This window comes from Camelus ferus, chromosome 30 (assembly GCF_009834535.1).
Source record: "Camelus ferus isolate YT-003-E chromosome 30, BCGSAC_Cfer_1.0, whole genome shotgun sequence".
Lineage (NCBI taxonomy): Eukaryota > Metazoa > Chordata > Mammalia > Artiodactyla > Camelidae > Camelus > Camelus ferus.
In genome coordinates this window covers 13,222,192-13,240,895 of record NC_045725.1, presented here as the reverse complement: position 1 = coordinate 13,240,895, position 18,704 = coordinate 13,222,192, and the positions used below count along the sequence as shown (strand labels likewise).

Genomic DNA, 18,704 nt, shown 5'->3' with positions numbered 1-18,704 from the left:
CCGGGCACTGACTCCAGCTGTCCTTACTGCTCTCTCATAATGTTGTATAAGTGAGGCCTCGCCTTGTAGTTGGAACAAGTCTCCTTGTCTCTCACTCAATACAGACCTTGCTGTTGAAAAGACAGTGCTCAGTAAGCAAGCACTCGCTCACTGACTTTTCAGTGAGGACTTGAAAGGTGGTGGGGGCTGGGGGATGCTCTAGGCCCCTCCCTCTAGGAGTTCCTGTGTGGTTAACATCCTTTGAAGGGTTTGGTTTGGGAGACCCTCTGATCTATTTCATTACAGCCTGGGTCAGGTTTCATTACATCATCCTCCACTCAAGGCACCAGAGCCTCGTGACAAATTGGTACAACCCGCAGGCCTGAAGTGGGACAGTGGTTTGTGTGCTGGGCTGCGTCCCCGTTGGAGTGACTTCCACCATGTGATTTTTGACGCAGGCCCCAGAACCCCAGGGATAGCCTTTCAAGGAATGGGTTTGTCCTTTTTCTTCCCCCTTTGAAAATATTTTTAAAATATGACTGCCCCCTGGTGGCTAAAATTACGTACGTAAATGCTCTGTGCCCTTCGGACACAGTCCAGCGGCACAGGAATGAGGGAACAGCTGGGTCGGGTCACTGAGTTTGTTTGGGATTAGGGTGGGAGAGCTGGAGGTGACAACTTTTTCTGTGCTTACTGGCACAAAAACCAGACCAGACAGTTATTTGGATCTGGATCGTTTTGGCTATAAACTTCTTGAGGGCTGGGCATCACTTCTGTTTTGGTTTCGTGTTTTATCCGAGCGTCTAGCAGAGTGTCTGGCACACAGTAATGGCTCAGAAATATTACTGAATGAATGGGTGCACTGTGGGCCTGCCTCAAATGGGGTAACCACAACCTCATTCATTTTTACCTTATTTTACTGCCTCTTCATAGATGCTGAAAAGGCATTCGAAAAAATTCACCATCTATTATTTATTGTTAAAAAACGCAGTAATTTCAGAATAGATGGACTTCCTTGACGTGATAAATAAATAAATCTGAACCCAAGCATAAAGGTAAAGCCCCTTTAGTAGAAGAATCTCCCCTCAACTCAGGAACACAGCAAGGCTGTTCCTTTTGGCAGGTTGTATTTTTCCAAAGGTGACAGATCACAACAATATCTTCCTTCCCACATGCTCTTCTTAGAATATAATCCTGACTATCCATCCACTGGGCAGGGATTCCATGTCCCTTTTTCTTGACTCCTTAGGTGGACATTTTTAAAATTTTTTTTTATTGAAGGATAGTCATTTACAATGTTGTGTTAATTTCTGTAGGTGGACTTTTGACATAATATGGTGGAAGTGAGGTTTTCTAACTTTCAAGGTTGATCATAAGAATGCTATACACTTCTGCCTTGCTCTGTTAAAATTTTCACTTTTAAAAGCCAGCTATCATATTGGCAAGAAGCCCAAAGTAACCATCATGGGGAGACCACACAGAGAGGTCCTGTGTAAGCGTTTCAGCCAGAGGCTGACAACTTGAGACCCCAGCCCAAAGCCAGCAAAAACTGCCAGACAAGTGAGTGAAGACATCTCCGATGACTCTACCCCTCAGCTCTTAAATCATCCCTAGTCCTTAAATCCCCCCAACTTGAGGTACCAGAGAGTAAGGCGCAAAAATGAGCAATGCCCACGGTCCCGCGTCCAGATTCCTCACCCACAGAATCCATGATTGTTTTATTCCCTTTGGGGGTAGTTCATTACACAATAATGACTGAAACATTTGCTGTTACCGCCATTACCACATTGGTATTTCCATAACAGGATAGTGCTTCCTGAGAAAAAAATTAGAAGAACCAAGATTGATAAGGAGGAAGTAAACTTATCATTATTTGCATGTGAAATAATTACATAGCTGGAAAAGCCAAGAGAATCAACTGAATTATTATTAGAAGAATAAGAGAATTCAATAAAGGGCTAGGTTCAAAACCTAATTTCTTTCATTTGTACTTACATTCATGACCAAAGTTGTGACTCCTGTTGTCAAGATTTCTGTAACGTTGGCTACTTGCGATTGGAATTCTAATTTAGAGACACCATCAGTGGCGAATACACACTGGTTGCCAGTTTAGCAAAGAAAGCAAAATACAAGACACCCAGCTAAATTTCAGTTTCAGATAAACAACAAGGGAAGTTTTAGTGTAACTATCCCCCATGGGTTCTGTTTATTAGAAGGAAGTTAGCAAGGTCAGCCCTCAACATGAGGGGTATAGACAAAGAAGAGGATACCAGAAGGTAGGGGTCACTGGGGGCCATCTCACAGGCCCTCTGCCATCCCCTACTTCGTAAATTTCCTAAGAAGTCCACTTTATCCCAAACAGATGCTGTTGCCCAGAGAGCAAGCCTAGATACCTCCTCTCTGGAATTCCTTCCTTGGGCGATGATTTTATGAGACGCACCAAGGGCTTAGAGGTTTTCCCACTAGGTTTTCATCTACCCAGTGTTGAAGTGAATTAGTGTGTTATTACTTGCGTCCTATGTGAATAATAAAAGGGGAGATGAAAGATGAATTACAGCGTTTGCACTTTATATGTCCACAGTGTTGCTGAGGTCTGTAAGTTATAAACATACGTATTGATGTATGTATCATTTCACAGCCTGATTATATCAGGACTGTGAGATGATATTTACTTCCTATAAAAGGATGTGAACTGAAGTGGCAAACTTTAGACCAGGCAGGGTAGAATAGAGAGGTTTATGCTGAAGCATAAATATGAGCGTATGTGAATGGATTAATCCTTTTGCTGAGAACTAGAAAGCCTAGAAAGATGAAAACAGAACGTTGTGTGCGAAGGTGTCAGAGAGCTGCCCAGGAGCCAAGATTCCAGAGAGAAGGGGACTCTCAGGGCTGAGCATCTCCCTTTGAGTAATGTGCTGAGTCATAAAGGGTGAGGAATGATGAAAAACTGAGCAAAAATTGGTTGCCAAGAGGTGGGCATCTGAACACAGTATTTGGTGGTGTCGACAAGCTGGGAAGGAAAAATCTGGAGTTTTGGAAAATCGAAGCAGTCAGAACTTGAATGCCAAGATCTCAGAAAGGAAGCTCAGAGAAGAGAACCCAACATCTGAATTGTTCTTTTTTTTTTTTTTTTCTTCTCCTTAAGGTATTCTTCCATATGTAAGGAGCACAGGTTAAGAGGCAGAGGACTGAGCACAGGAATTAGCAGTCTCATACTGCTGGGGATAAACTTGGGGGTTCAGAGGCCACAATAGCAGAGAGGTCGTGCGGAGCAAGCCCTGAAGGGCGAGACCCTAAAAGCAAGTGTGAACCGGAAATAAAACATACCTTACTGGGTGGGGAGGGTATAGCTCAGTGATACAGTGCATACTTAGCATGCTCTAGGTCCTGGGTTCAATCCTCAGTACCTCCATTTAAACAAACAAACAAATAAACAAATCTACTTAATTACCCCCCAAAGATAAATAAATAAAATATTAAAAATAAAAATAAATGAAAATATTAAAAACAAAAATTAAATATTTTAAAAATAAAGTCTATCAATAATAATTAAAAAAAAATAAGCCTCACAGGTACTGAAACCCAACCTTGCTTTAGCTCAATCTCTGCTCCTATTCAAACTGCCTGCCGGAAGTTAACGGAGGTAGACTGTGTCATAGACTGCGGGGGGCTTCAAACTTGAACTTGTATTAGAACCAACTAGAGGGCCTGTTAAAACACAGATGGCTTCAACAAAACAAAAACAAAAACAAAAACCACAGATTACTGGGATCTGTCCCAGAGTTCTGATTCAGCTGACCTGGGGTAAGACCAAGAAATTTCACTTTCAACAAGTTCCCAGGGGATGCTGATGTCAATGATCTAAAAAGCTCTCTAGTTCTTCATCCTCAGTATCTGATACCCAATCAAAAAATTATCCAGTCAAAAATTACCAAAAAAATACCTTGTCAAGAGAAAGGACCAAGAAAAAAAGAAGACTAGCAGGAGACCCAGGGAGATGAAGATGCTGCAGTTGCCAAACATGGGCTTTAAAATAAATGTGATGGATGTGTTCATGAAAAGACAAAATGGAGAGCTTCATCAGAGAACTGGAAGTTACATATTTTTCTTAAAAAAGAACAAAATGGGAATTATAGGCTGAAAAATAACAATCACTGAACTCAATAATGCAATAGATGTGTCTAACAGCAGATCGAGGACAAGATTAGTGATTTGGACTGTGCTCTACACTGGAAATTGACACAACATTGGAAACTGACTATAACTCAATAAAAAAGAAAAAAGATTAGTGATCTGGAAGACTGGTTAGTGAAAATATCCATGCTGAAGGAGAGAAAAAAAGATGGAAAAAATTGGAAAGAAAAAAAAAAAGGTCATGAGTTTTTTTTTTTTTTTTAACATTTTTTCATTGAGTTATAGTCATCACGTCATGAGTTCTTAATTTAGCATAGGTGAAGACAAATCTATGGACAGTACCGCCCCTCCCACAGGGCAGAAGGTTGGGTAAAGGACAGTCATTCTGAAGGGACCGGACATACATATGCCATGGTCCCCAGGTTTGTGCCACTAAGGCTGGACTTGCGCACGCAGTTGAATTTGGGAGGGAAAGTTTCATAAACCCAGAAGTAGGGGTCTAATAAAACAGTAAAAGCAAAATGGTCAAAACCAGGTATGAGAAACTGGCTTCAGACAGATACAACCACTCACAATGTATGATCTTGGATTGGAGAAACAATTGTTATGAGCACATGGAGACAACTGGAGAAAACTGAGTATGGACTATATCTTAGATAATAAAAATTTAGCCAGGTTAAATTTCCTGAATTTGACCATTTTGCTGTGATTATCTAGGAATGTTTCTGTTCTTAGTAGATAAATGCAGAAGTATTTAGGGGTGTGGTTCTCTATAGACAGACAAGCAGTCCAGGGGTCAGAATTTAAGACAAAAGAACAGAGGCCCCCTCTCACACACGTACTCCAGACATGTGGGTATATTTGATGTTCCCAGGAAATATGCGGGTTAGAGACCTAGACGTGGAGATAGAGCAAGAAAATTTAATTATGGGCTGCTTTAGATGCTTGCTCGCCCACCCCTCACATCCTCCCTGTCACACATCAATACAAACAGAGAGATGGTTGCCTGAGCCATGCCCCTGACTCCTCCATCATCCAGTCCACTTCTCTTTGCCCTCTGGACCCAGGTTTCCTGGCTTCCTGGATCAGCCTTTTTTTTTTTAACCCTAAATTTTACTGTAACAAATAACCAAAGGGGATTCATTTTAGATTCTGGAGATAAGAAGACATTAATTACATTAATTAATTATAAAATGTATACATTTAAAAATTTATATGACATGGTAAATTTCCTAGTTTTTTTTTTTTTTTTTAAAGAACCAAGTCTTGGCTTTGCTGATCTTCTCCATTGTATTTATTTTATTTCATTAATTTTTGCTCCTATCTTCATTTTTCCCTCCTGCTAGCTTTTCTGGGCTTATTTTGCTCTTTTTTCCCTAACTTTCTGGGATGGATGCTCTCATCACTAACTCCATCTGTGAATAAAAATGGCTTTACTTCTTCCTTTTTCATCTGTATACCTTTTATCCAACAGCTTTACTGAGATATAATTTACACATCACACAATTCACCCATTTAAAGTGTGTAATTCAATGGTTTTCACAGACATTTGCAGCCATCATCTCAAAAGGAACTCTGTATCCTTTAGCTATTACCCCCATCCCTCAACCTCTCTCCCCTAAGTAACTGTCAATTTGCTTTCCATCTCTATGTATTTCTGGACATTTCACATGAATGGACTCCTACATGTGATCTTTTGTGCCTGGCTTCTTTCACTTAGCATAATGGTTTCGAGGTTCATCCATGTTGTAGCATGTCTCAGTACTTCATTCCTTTTTGTGGCTAGGTAATATTCCATTGTATGGATATACCACATTTGTTTGTCCATTCATCAGTTGATGGGCATTTGGGTTGTTATGAATAATGCTGCTGCAAACATTCATGTATAAATTTTTGTGCAGACATGTGTTTTCATTTCTCTTGGGTATATATCTAGGAGCTGAGCTTCTGGGTCATATGGTAACTTGATATTTAGTCATTTGAGACCCTGCCAAACTGTTTTCCAAAATGATCCTACCATTTTTCATTGTTCCAATTTGTCCACATCCTCACCAACACTTGCTATTATCTGTCTCTTTCATTCTCTCCATCTCAGTGGGTATGAGATAGTATCTCACTGTGGTTTTGATTTTTATATCTCTGATAATTATGTCAAGCATCTTTTCATGTGCTTATTGGGCACCTGTATATCTTCACTGGAGGAATGATCATGATCTTGGATGTGGCAAAGGAAATTTTTAAGGTCAATTAGATAATCTTTAAGAAACTAATTGCTTCTTGATCACATGATAAAAAATTCTTAAAAGTACAAAAGGTACACAGTGAAAAATCTCTCTCACTTCTTCTCTACACCACATCTGTCATGGTTTGATTTTATTTATGGAAGTTTCAGTATTTCAAAAATTTCAAACATTTCAATCATTTTACTTATGGCTCTGGAATATTGGTCATATGTTTCTGACACTGTGAGTACTTAAAAAATCACAACATTAAAACTCCTCCATGATTTCTTTTACTATCTTTTTTTTTTTTTTAATATTTAAATCTTCAATCCCTTGGGATTATCCTGACATAAGGTGTGAAGTAAAGATCTAGCACCACGTGTTGAATTATCCATCTCTCTGCTATCGATTTAAAAGGTCATCTTTCTCATAAACTAAATTCCTGCATATATTAACATTTGAAGGTAGGCAGGTGAGCTGATCAGAAAGAATGACAGCAAATCCCAGGAGAGGGAAGAGTGGGAGAAACATAATAGAAGCTGCAGAATCTTTCCCATTCACTTAGTTGATCTACTGAGTGACTGCATGACAGCTGTCGTAGCGTTCACCTAAAAGAACTACTGAAGGGCATTTAATCACCAGCAACATAGAAAAAACAATTTTTTTTAATATGAAAACTATGAATCTGGGCATAAAAATGCAATATACAACCAGAAACCACTATTTTGTCAATAATGATATTATCATCTCCTCGAAGAACATAGAAATTGGATTACTAAGGAATGGCATGAGGAAACAATTCTTTAAAGTCCTATTCAATTGACTTTGTTAAGAAAGATGAAATTTACTTGGCTCTGGTCACAGTTCCATCATATTTACTTTCTTTGTAAGTTCCGCTTCAATGGTATCCTAAAAGGAGAAAGAAACACCATAACAATTATAAATAAGGACATAAAAAAGGTGCTCTAACTTCTAACATTATTTAAAATAAGAGAAGCAAGTGGGGAGGGTATAGCTCAAGTGGTAGAGCACATGCCTAGCATGCCTGAGGTCCTGGGTTCAATCCCCAGTGCCTCCACTGAAAAATCAGATAAATAAATCAATCTAATTATCTCCCCCCTGCAAAAATAAAAATAAATAATAATAAAGTAAAATAAAATAAGAAAAGCAAAAAGGAAAAACATTAAAACAGAAATTTTAAAAAATACCATTACAAATATTAAATATGCTTTGAGCTATTCCTTCCTCTTACACCTCTCCCCCTTCCCACACCCCAAAAGTTTTCAGACTCCTGATTCTAACAAACATCTAAAGGGGAAAAAAGAAAAACAAAACCCTGAAGAGAGATGAATGAGTCCAGTGATACATGAATAGACTTTTCTGACCTTTACTCCTTAGGCAACATACCTTCCACAGTGTCTCTGACATCACTCTTTTTTAAGTTTCTTCACCACTGTTCTCCTCTGGCCTAAATAGCCCAAATTGTTTCTGCAATTTTCTTTCACCCTCCTCTAATCCATCCTATACTATTATACACCTTATATTATTCCAGGATAATCTTCTTAAAGGACTGGCCTGATCAAAAAGCATAGCTTTGATCACATTTCTCTTTAACTTAAAAGACAAGGAAACACAGAATTGTCCCCTACAGCCTCCAAGTTCAACCCTCTTTATATTTAAGGTCCTTCATCTCATAAACCAGCTGACCTTCTTCAGCCCTATCTTCCATTGTATACTCCTAGGCAGCTGGACTGTATCACTTGCCAAAGCTTGGAAAAGTTCTCCATTTTTTAGCCTTCATGCTTTTGTTAATTCCTTTTGCCTAGAATATTCTGTGTCTCAACCAAACTTTTCCATCCAGGAAACTCTTTACAAATTTTTAAAAGACGACTATGTATTTTTTATGGAAAAGATACACACATATACCAATAAAGTATTAAAAGAGGCATGGGAAGGATACACAACTGGTTTACCTCTGAGTAGGAAGGAAAGAAGGAGGAGGAAGAGAGATTTTTAGCTTTACCAACATTTATTTTTTAAAAATCTTTAGAAAAAATCGAACTACTTACTAATTCTCGCTTTGCTTCTTCAATTTTCACCTGAGCAAGAGATGGATTCTTTTAAACAAAAATAAAATAAGGAAAGGTTATGTTGGCTCAACTAGGACTCAAGGGGAAAAAAAAATACAACAATCCTTTTCAAAAGGCAGAAAACCCCACAGAAAGCATATCCAATGTACACACAATACTGAAATTCAGCCCAGACCTTAAGTCCCTAAATATGGACCTGGTACTTTCATGATCATTCAGTGCCCTTGGGGAAAGCTGGAGGAGATGACTTTTTCTTTTAATTCATAAAAATAATTACCGGCATTAAATCTAAATAGGACTCCAATTTTTTCTTCAAAGGTATAGTCTGTTGTTTTAGTTCTGCCAATTTCTAGGGGTGAAAAAAAAGAGTCACAGAGTAACAGAGATAGTCATAATACAACTAAACACTGTCCATTTTTGAAATAAAACATGACAAAGCATACATTAACATTAGGGTATTTTAAATAATGTATCAAATAAAGAGCTTCAAAGGCAAATGGATAACAAATGGAAATAATCCTTAGAAGACGCTAAAATAAGAAAGCTATACTCCCATTTATTAAGAATAGGATTTAAGTATGCTGCCTAGGAATACAAAATAATGTGGTTAAGAGGAATTAGGACATCATGGAAGAATTAAGAGTCTCAAATACATATTTATGAATTATCAATTTTAGATTCCAAAAACCAGAGTACAAAAAAATCTTAAGAATGAAGAAAATAAAACAAAACCCTCTGGGGGGAGGGTATAGCTCAAGAGGTAGAGCGCATGCTTAGCATGCATGAGGTCCTGGGCTCAATCCCCAGTACCTCCTCTAAGAGTAAATAAAAAATACACCTAATTACCTCACCCCACCAAAAAAAAAAAAAAAAAAGAAAAAAAAAACCACCAACCCCCCCAAACAAACCAAAAACAAACAAAGAAAAAACACCAAAACCCTCTATTTCTCCTTCTTCCCACAAAAATAGATAAAACCCTTTTACAACCTAAAACCCCAGAACTGTACTCCTCAGGAGTTTGCATCTTGCATTTTTACTATACACTGAAAGGGAAGAAAGAGGAGGACCTAGATAGTTAGCACAAAGTCCCTCAATACGTTTGTCCAATAAATAATAACATACAACTGCGTCCAGTAAAGCATTTCTAGCACATAGTAATAAGTAAAGGGAACTAAACAGATGTTGACAACAAATATATACAGCTAGACAAGTAATAAAGATATAAATACTGGTGAACATAAAGTACAGAGGTAAAGGAAAAGAAATCAGGTCAATAGTGAACAAAGCTCTATAAAAAGAAACAAATGAAAAAGCAGATTCTGCGCTAAGATTTTAAAGAAAGTTAAGTTGGTAAGTTACAGTGAGCTCACCTCTGAAAGGGCGACCAGTGACTGATGAGACAGAGAAGCGTCCATTCCTCTGGCTTTAAGCTGCTCCTACAATTCCAAAAGAGAGAGCTCAGTTTAAAACATTATTTTGCCAGCGACCATCATGAAATAGTTTCAACATCTAACACAGTAAAGAGAAGCTACACATCATAGATGAAAAACGATACCTGTTTCTAAGCACTTTGACATTGCATATGAGTCCTTTCAGACAGTCAGGTTTGTGCCAAGATGGGTACAGTGCTTAAGAGCCTGAGCTTCGGGGCCTGGCTGCCTGCATCTAACTGGGGTCTGCTGCTCAGTAGCTGTGTGACCTTGGGCAAGTGACCTATTTCCTCTGCAGTTCCCTTGTCAGTAAAAAGGGAATAATAATACTGCCTAATTGTGAGGATGAAAGTCAAAAAGGAATGTGAAGAGAGCTAAATACATTCAGTCCTTCACACAAACCTCTGTAGCTCTGATTCCAAATCTGAACTCTTCTGACTTGGCTTTGAGGAAATGCATGTTCTGAAGACGACTGTCAACTTTGGCCCGTTCCGTAGACAAATGCAACTCTGCCTTCTTGAGATCCCTTTAAACAGTAAAGTTGAAAGCGTTTTTTTTCTCAGTGAAATTATTATTAAAAAGAAGCTCTCCTATTTTTTGGGTCAGCCAAGAGTAGATACCATACTTGCTGGATTTTCTACCATAAAATTTCTATCCCAGACTAGATACCATGAACCCTTCCAGGTCACCTTTCTCTCTGTGTTGCGATCTGGGATTTTTCTCAAGAAATACTAAATAATTTCAAGATTAACATATACCAGTTATTCTTGGAGAAAGTTAAGTCTGCTGCTCAAAGAAGTGACTTAAGTCAATTTGAATTATGGAGGTCCCAAAGGACTCTCTCCTAAATGTTACATGATACAGTGCCTTGTATACACTGTCAATATTTATTGGATAAATTTAGACACCATCAAAGTACGTGTGCATACACATACTCCTGATCCACAGCATCTAATCTCTGGGGTCATAGGGACCTAAGGAAGGTCCAGAGCATCAACAGGGATACCAGAGCGCCAGTAAGAAAGGGTGACAAAGTACAACGTGACTTTAAATTGCACCATAGTTTATAAGCTAAAAGAAAAAAAATCATACATTTTGAAAATTATAGTTTATTTGTGAAAAAGAGCAAAAAAACTGTATAAAATAAACGGTAAAAGTATGTACCCAACCAACCCTACATTCACCCAAGTCACTTTGTACTTAAACAAGCATTTTATCTTCCCATTCCTAGTGTGTTGTTTTAAATCTTATCTAATGTCAGAACTAAATCTTACAATGTCCCGTTACTGCCTTTATAATAAAAATTGTCATCATTTCAAACTCAATTACTTACTCTCGTAGACATTTTTCTAATACTAAAGTTGCAGTTAGATTTTTCTCGAGTTTTGTCAATTCAAGCTTGATTTCTTCATTTTTGGATTTGGTACGAAAAAGATCAGAGGTCAAGTCATTCACTGCAGGGATAAAACTAAAAGAAGAATCTGATCACATAAACGGACATTAAGGGCAATAATTACAATTATTCCTGATTTCTACAAGTGATTTTATTTCTCTGTGATTCTTCTTTAACCATGCTGTTTCACATGTCTGTGCTATTTTACACACTATTCTCGTTGCCAGGAATAGCTTTCCTCAACTGGCAAATTTCCATTTGTCCTTCAAAATTCAAGTAAGATTGACTCCCATTCTGGAATTCACTACCCCTTCCTCTGTGCTTCCTGGCTACAGCCTGGACATTCCTGCGCTGTTTCAGCTGCCACAATACGTTATAATTTTACATAGCCATCTTTCCTAATGTACTATGAGCAGAGACCGTCCTTGCTGGCATTTATTATTCTATTCATTTCTGCTTCCTCAGTGTCGATCTGTATAGTTATATATGTATATATACATACACACGGAGTTTTACATACAAGTTTTATATACATAGTTACATATATTATGTGCCTAGAATATAATTAGTATTTGATGTCTGCCGAATTGGCTTAATTCAAGTCTAGATTCTGCTGCCAGACAGCCTACATATTCTTATACCTAAAACTCTACTGTTTAAGCATATATATAAATTCCAAGCCTTATATTAGCAGTTAAGCAGAATAGCTGTACAATTCTCTGCTTACAAGCTGCATTAGTTCCAGCTAAGATGTGGCCACCAGTGATAGTTCTGTGGACTTTGGAGTCTGACCGGGTTTGAATCCCAACTCTGCCATTTACTAGCTCAGAGAAATTATTTAGCCCACTGCTCCTGAGCCTCAGTTTCCCCTGAAGGTTATTGGAAGAATAATGTCATTATGTAGGTAAAACGCCTGTCATGAAGAACGAAGATCTTTAACTTACTCTAACCAGTAGGGTAGGGACATGACCAAATCACTACACTCAACCAGATGATTTCATCTACTGCTTTTCTTGCTGTTTATGGGAACAGTATAAGTGATACCTAACCCCTTTTCAAATATACATGAGAACCAGTCTTCAAAAACCTAATCCTGAAAGCAGAAAACATTAAAATTTAGCCAATACCAAGTTTATATGAATTAATTATACATACTCACTAGCAATAAGAAGTTAACTAAATTCAGTGTTTCTGCATATATTATTAATTTGATTTACTCCGTGAAACAAAAGGTCCTGAGGTCATGACCTTATAGCATACATGATTACAGAAATTAAAACTGTCACAAGAATTACCTAGCTAGTGAGGTATCCTTTGTTTCAAGGGCCACTGCACTGTCAACCAAAGTGTTCAGATACCTGGAACCAGTGCTAGAGAGGTTGGCAGGGGAAAAATTCACACTCTCCATTAGAAGGTCTTGAAGATGCTTGGCTGAAAAGATATAAGAGTTCTATGGTGACAAAGATCTTTGTTGTATTTTAATTTTTAACAGCTTTACTGAAATCTTCCAAGTATTATATAATACACCCACCCACATATAATTCAATGGCTTTTAGTATATTCAGAGTTAAGTACCATCAATACAATAATTTTGGAAAATTTTCATCATCCTAAAAAGAAATCTCACACTCCTTGGTCATCATTTTCCAACTGTCCAACCCACGAAGCCCTGGCAACCATACACAGGTTACACCGCAGGCCAGCTAGTCCGCCTGGGAGGACCAGAAAATGAGGCTTCCCGGAGGAGACATCCTGGGGTCAGAACAAATACCCAACACTGATCTCAGCAACCATTCCCTTCAGAGTGCCAGAATTTGACTGGATTAGTCTGTGGAGCAATTTGCCCTACATCATTGAAATGTTGTGGGCATTGTTGAAAACAACAGTCAGCTGTCAATTACTGGAACTCTACAGCTAGATCTGGACAGTAAAAGAGGGGAAGACAGTCATAACAACTGTCATCCCAGGGTGACTGTGGGCACAGTCAGGTATGTGCCTCCCTAAGGAGCAACATCAGAGGCTTAACACTGCAGGGGTAAACAGACTTCACTAAAGTAATCTAGTCAGTCACTAAATAAATAAGAACACAGCAATAATTACAGAAAACCAAGGCATTGCTCCTCTGTACTCCCATAAGATTATGGGAGTAAAGTCTTTGAGCGGGGAATGAAATAGGAGGGAAGGGTGCAGGGCACAACCACTGAAGGAATGACACAGCCACTGAGGACAGGACAAACTGGTTAGAACCAAGATGGTGGAAGATTTGACTTCCAGCAGACGTTGAATCTCATGATACACCCTGTTTCTAGGTTGACCTTAACAGGTCAAAAAGTAGGGGGGGCGGGCCCAATTCCTGGAAATCCCCACCTCTTTTTCAAAACAGTTGGAATAATCCTTCTACCCATTAGCATATGAAATTACTGAGCCCATAAAACTATCAACTCCATACCTCATGGTTGCTCTCCCTCTCACCTTCTGAGACGGCCATTCTGCCTATGGAGGGTGTATCTCCTAAGCATTTTCCCTTCTGAGTGATACAGACCCCTTTCTGTGACTTGTGTACCTCTCTAAATAAACCTGCTTTCACTTAAAAAAAAAATAACAATAACAAGCTCTGGAGGAGGGGGAGGAAACCGATACCTAGAGTTACTATATTACCTACAATGTCCAGTTTCCAACAAAAAATATGAGGAATGCAGAAAACAAGAATGCATGATCCATAGTAAAAAGCAAACAACAGACACAGCCTGTGAGAATGCCCAAATGTTGGATTTGTCAGAAAAGACTTCAAAATAGCCATTATCAATACATTACACAGTACTAAAGGAAATATGACTAAGAAGTCACAAAAGGTCTGATGACAACGTTGTATCAAGTAGAGACCATCAATAAAGGGATAGAAACAATAAAGATTAGAATGAAAACTAATAAAATAAGTTAAAAAAAAGAGTTCTTTGAAAAGATCAAGAAAATTGAAAAATCTTCACTTAGATTGACTAAGAAGAAAAGAGAAGACTCAAATTATTAGAACCAGAAAAGAACGGATATCGCACGGACCTACCTACTTAATAAAAAGGATTATAAAGGAGTATTATGAACAATTATACCTCCAATTTGAGATAATTTAGATGAAATGGACAAATTCCAAAAAGGATACTAACTACGAAATCCAATTCAAGATCAAATATATAATGTGAACAGACCTATAAGTAAAGAGACTGAATTAGTATCTACCCACAAAGAATAGCTCAGGTCCAGATTGCTTTACTATTGAATTCTATAAAGGACATAAAGAATTAAAATCAATTCTTCCCCAATTATTCTGAAAAACATCATCAAAGGAAAGAAAACTACAGACGAGTATCTCATAAATATGGATGCAAAAGTTCACGGGAAAAAACTAGTGAACTGAACCCAGCAACCTATTAAAAAATTATACACCACAAGAACGTGGATTTATTTTATAGATAAATGTTGGATCAACATCTGAAAGTCAATTCATATAACATATCATATCAACAGAATAAAAAACAAAAGTCACATGATCATCTCACCAAACACAGAAAAAACATTTGACAAAATCCAACACCCTTCCATGATAAGGACACTCAGCAAACCAGGACTGGAAAGAAACTTCCTCAACCTGATAAAGTGCATCTACAAAAACCCCACAGCTGACATCACACTTAAAGGTGGAGACTAGACGCTTTTTCTCTAAGATCAGGAACAAGACGAGGATGTCTACTCCTCCTGTCACATCTATACAACATTTTACTGGAGGTTCTAGCCAGGGCAATTTCTTTTCATTTTTCTCCTCAACTGAAGAATTGGCAGCATAAAGAATGAATGGTTTCAGCAATTTCATTTGTATTTGTCATGATTAAAAAGACTTCATACAAAACTTATACATCCTTTTCCTAATTCCTGAAAATATTTCCAAAATGTTCCAATTGTACATGCTGCAAAGAACTGTGCTGTGCAGAAATAAAAACTGCATCTACAAAATGATTTTTGGCCTAAAAACCATTCAAGTCCAGAGGCCTACATGGTATCACTATCCACTACTCAAAATTTAGAATTACAAACTGAGGAAGCAGGAGCTCCTTAGCAGCATATATGAATCTTATTTGTTGCAAGGGTTCATAAGTTTTCTGTTTTCTGCTTGACACTTCGCTACCTAAAAAGAGGAAAAACTTAGAAAAGAGGAGTAATGATTAAAGTCCATGACGTGTAGCGTTAGGATGTCAACGGCGGCAGGGCTCTTCTGGATACTCAAGTATGGAAAATTCTGTCAAAACTGTGTATATATTACTAGAAAAATTTGCTATTTAATGTGTCACCCTAAAAAGGACTTAAGGTCAGACATAAATGATCTTACTTTGAAAATCCTTAGCATTTTCATTATAGAATATTATAGCAAAAAGAAATCTCTTGTAAAGTAAGATTTTTCTGGACTCAAAGCCCCTTTTGCCATACGGTATTTTAATAACTACTAAAATAAAATCATTTAAAAATTAGGCTTAAAAGCATATGGGACAGTGTGACTACAAAGGATGACCACAGGGGAGGTTTTTAGGGGTGACAGAACTGTTCCGCATCTTGGTGTGGGGGTGGTTCTCAGAATCCATGTGTGTTAAACCAGTACACCAAAACAAAAAGTCAATTTACTGTATGTTAATTTTTAAAAGAAAGTTGGGAAAAAAGTACATATACAATAGAATTACAATATAATTTGCTCTACATTCAAAACATCATATGTAACACATGCCACAAACCTGCTTAATTATTGGGAAAATATAGGTCTCACTTTTTTCTCTTTTGTATATTCCTACCCATAAAAAGTTTTTTTATTAATTTTTACTTTAGTGGCTTGTATTATAAAAACAATGAGTGTGTTGAATACACTTTTTCAAACTACATATGCAGCAGAAAATTCTCATGAAATTCCATGAATACATAGTATCAGAATGATTTGTTCAAGTCTTATAGTGCCTGGCTGCCACCTAAGGTGTCCTGATGGTTCATTATAACTAAATCATGGAGACTGGAAAGAGACCAAAAGATACGTAATTGAAAAACCACAGGTATCTTATATGACAGGCTAATAAGCTTAGACTCTTCTTTCTTAGGGCTTACTGTTTTACTAACAAAGTACCAATAAAATATATACTATAATGAAATTTATGATTTATTGTTACTATAACAGAGTGTAAGACAAATCTGGGTAAAATAAAGAAGCAAAACTAACAAGGAGTCTACACTAAATCTTGTATACTTTAGTGTTATAAAATTTGGTTACCTCTAGTTATTCAAAATTATGTAATTAATCTCACCTTCTGATTCATATTCCCTTGCTTTCTGTTTCAAGTCATCTATTACCAGGCAGACATCCCTGTCCCGGACCCTGTTGCGTTCTGAAAGGTGATGTAAAATCTCCGTTGTCCGCGGATTCACCTCATATTGTGGAATGGGATGATCTCCAAATATTTTTTTCAACCACGCAGCAATCTAACCATTAAAAGGAATATAAACTTCATAAGCCTTGTTTATTGCAATGGCACGAAGTAAGTATGACCAAGAAATGATCAGTAGCAAATGAAATGCTTTCTATACTCTGGCATAGTATTTACTTCACATCCTAACTTGTCTTTAGGCGGGGTTAGGGTTAGATACCAGATGTCAGGAAGTAAAAGGAGAGCAAGCACAATGAACAAAATTACCAGAAAACAATCCATCCTTTCCCAAAGCTACGAAAGCAGTATAGGCTATTATTTTGCATGACTCGAATGATTTTAAAGCTCTCTACACAGGTGCTAAAGCATGATTATAGGTGCAAAGTCGGGAATAAAAGAGTTGTCCCCCAAAACACCACAAGCCTGGGAGGCTCCTAGAGTTGGGATGCGAGAGGAGAGGCGGAAGGGGGTCAGGTGTCAAAAATCTAGCAGGAAAAGGTAGTGAACGGCGAGGCTCGGCTAGAACGTGAGTTTGGGTTCAGAAGTCCCACTCCAGTGAGCTGGGAGAGGTTTCGCACCAAGGGCCCCACAACCCATCCCAGGCCCGCGTCCCACCCGGGAAGGCCGGGGAAGGGAGGGGAACGCCCTTTCCAGGGCAGGGGGTGGGGGTCTAAGCAGAGAGAGGCTCACAGATTGTCAAGGCGGGACTAAAGATGGACCAGCGCAGTAGGTAAAGGAAAAAGTAAAAGTGCCGCGCCCAGGAGACCCGCCGGCGGGGCGGGTGTGTCAGAGACGCGGTTTCCTGCAGGCCGCAAATTCCACTCCCGCCTCGTCACCTGCGTCTCTTTCTCCTGCTTTGCTTCCATAGCCGCCGCTCCCGCCACTTCTCGAGCAGCTCCTCGCGAGAGAAGCCACCAGCTCGCCCCGACGACCCCGCCCACACACCGTTGGGCCCGCCCCCTGCGGAGCCCGGGATTTCTGGGAGTTGTAGTTTTTACCAGGACTCCAGGCGCTGAACCTTGGGCTAGGCTGGACCAAGGCTTCAGCGCTGCAAGCCTCTCCTCTCTTGCCACCTCCCCACTCGGCTCTGCATGGTGTCACCTCCAAGCCGAGAAGTAAAGCCGCCTAGAACCGGCTGTTTTTTCTTTCTTATATTTTTTATTTCTCACTTGAATCACTCGTCTTAAAAAAATACCTGAAACTTGTTTTTTGGATGCAAATGCTTCTTCTTCATTGAGTGCATTATCTTAAATTTTTATTTTACCGTGGCAATATGAGCTGCAGCAGTCTTAATCTTGTACCTCAGTTTCCAGTACCAAATAGCTGAATGTGTTGGAGTCACAGAACTGCTGGCACTGTCTCTGTCACTCAGACATTCTTCCATTCTTTCCTTGTCTTTCCCAAAGTTCTCTTTACCTTCCATCACACTGTAGTTAATGCTATGAGAGGTTCCTTATATTTCTATCGCAACGTAAAGTTTTCTGTGTTTTCCTGTTTTTGTTTTATTCTTACGGAACCCTGAAAATAGATGGACACACATTATTTTACCTATTTTCACATTAAAACCACACACAGACACACACAGACACATACACAAACACACACACACACACACACACACACACACACACACACACACAGATTATATGACTTGACTAAGATTAGGTGGTAGAGCTGGAATCAGACCACAGTGTTTTGACTCCAATTGGGTGTTTCAGTCTTCTCAGGTTATGCCACGTTGCTGTCCACAACCTTTCGTAGTGTACTGCTACATTAGGAAAGGTAGACAATGTACTCATCTTTCTGTGATGTGTGGTTTAATACCAAGTTTTGGATCAGACTTAGCACTAAATATCTTTCTCCTAACTCATAAGCATATTCTAAATGATTAAACTTTTCTTTTCAAGATAATTTTACTATCTAGCCAATACCATATTGTATGACTTCAATTTTTTAAAATTTTTGTTTCAAATGTGTATCTGCTCATTAACTAAATTCCAGAT

At 38.5% G+C, this 18,704-nt stretch overlaps 1 protein-coding gene across 1 annotated transcript; it reads right to left on the bottom strand.

Moving 5' to 3' along the window:
* Positions 1-6,452: 6,452 nt before the first annotated feature.
* On the bottom strand, positions 6,453-17,651 carry HAUS1 (HAUS augmin like complex subunit 1). The gene is made up of 9 exons (XM_032470350.1): positions 17,538-17,651; positions 16,582-16,756; positions 12,544-12,679; positions 11,189-11,323; positions 10,258-10,381; positions 9,796-9,861; positions 8,703-8,774; positions 8,405-8,452; positions 6,453-7,244 (listed from the first exon to the last, which is right to left on the bottom strand). Exons 1-9 carry the CDS (start codon positions 17,565-17,567, stop codon positions 7,194-7,196), a joined length of 837 nt encoding a protein of 278 aa, XP_032326241.1. The 5' UTR covers positions 17,568-17,651; the 3' UTR covers positions 6,453-7,193.
* Between the last annotated feature and the right edge of the window lie 1,053 nt (positions 17,652-18,704).

Excerpts from the sequence above, each read along its gene's own strand:
- HAUS1 (XM_032470350.1), bottom strand. The coding sequence starts at position 17,567 with ATGGAAGCAAAGCAGGAGAAAGAGACGCAG. Across the intron at positions 10,382-11,188 it reads TTAGAAAAATGTCTACGAGA|GGATCTCAAGAAGGCAGAGT; the intron begins GTAAGTAATTGA and ends TACTGTTTAAAG. Across the intron at positions 8,775-9,795 it reads CACTGGTCGCCCTTTCAGAG|AAATTGGCAGAACTAAAACA; the intron begins GTGAGCTCACTG and ends TTTCACCCCTAG.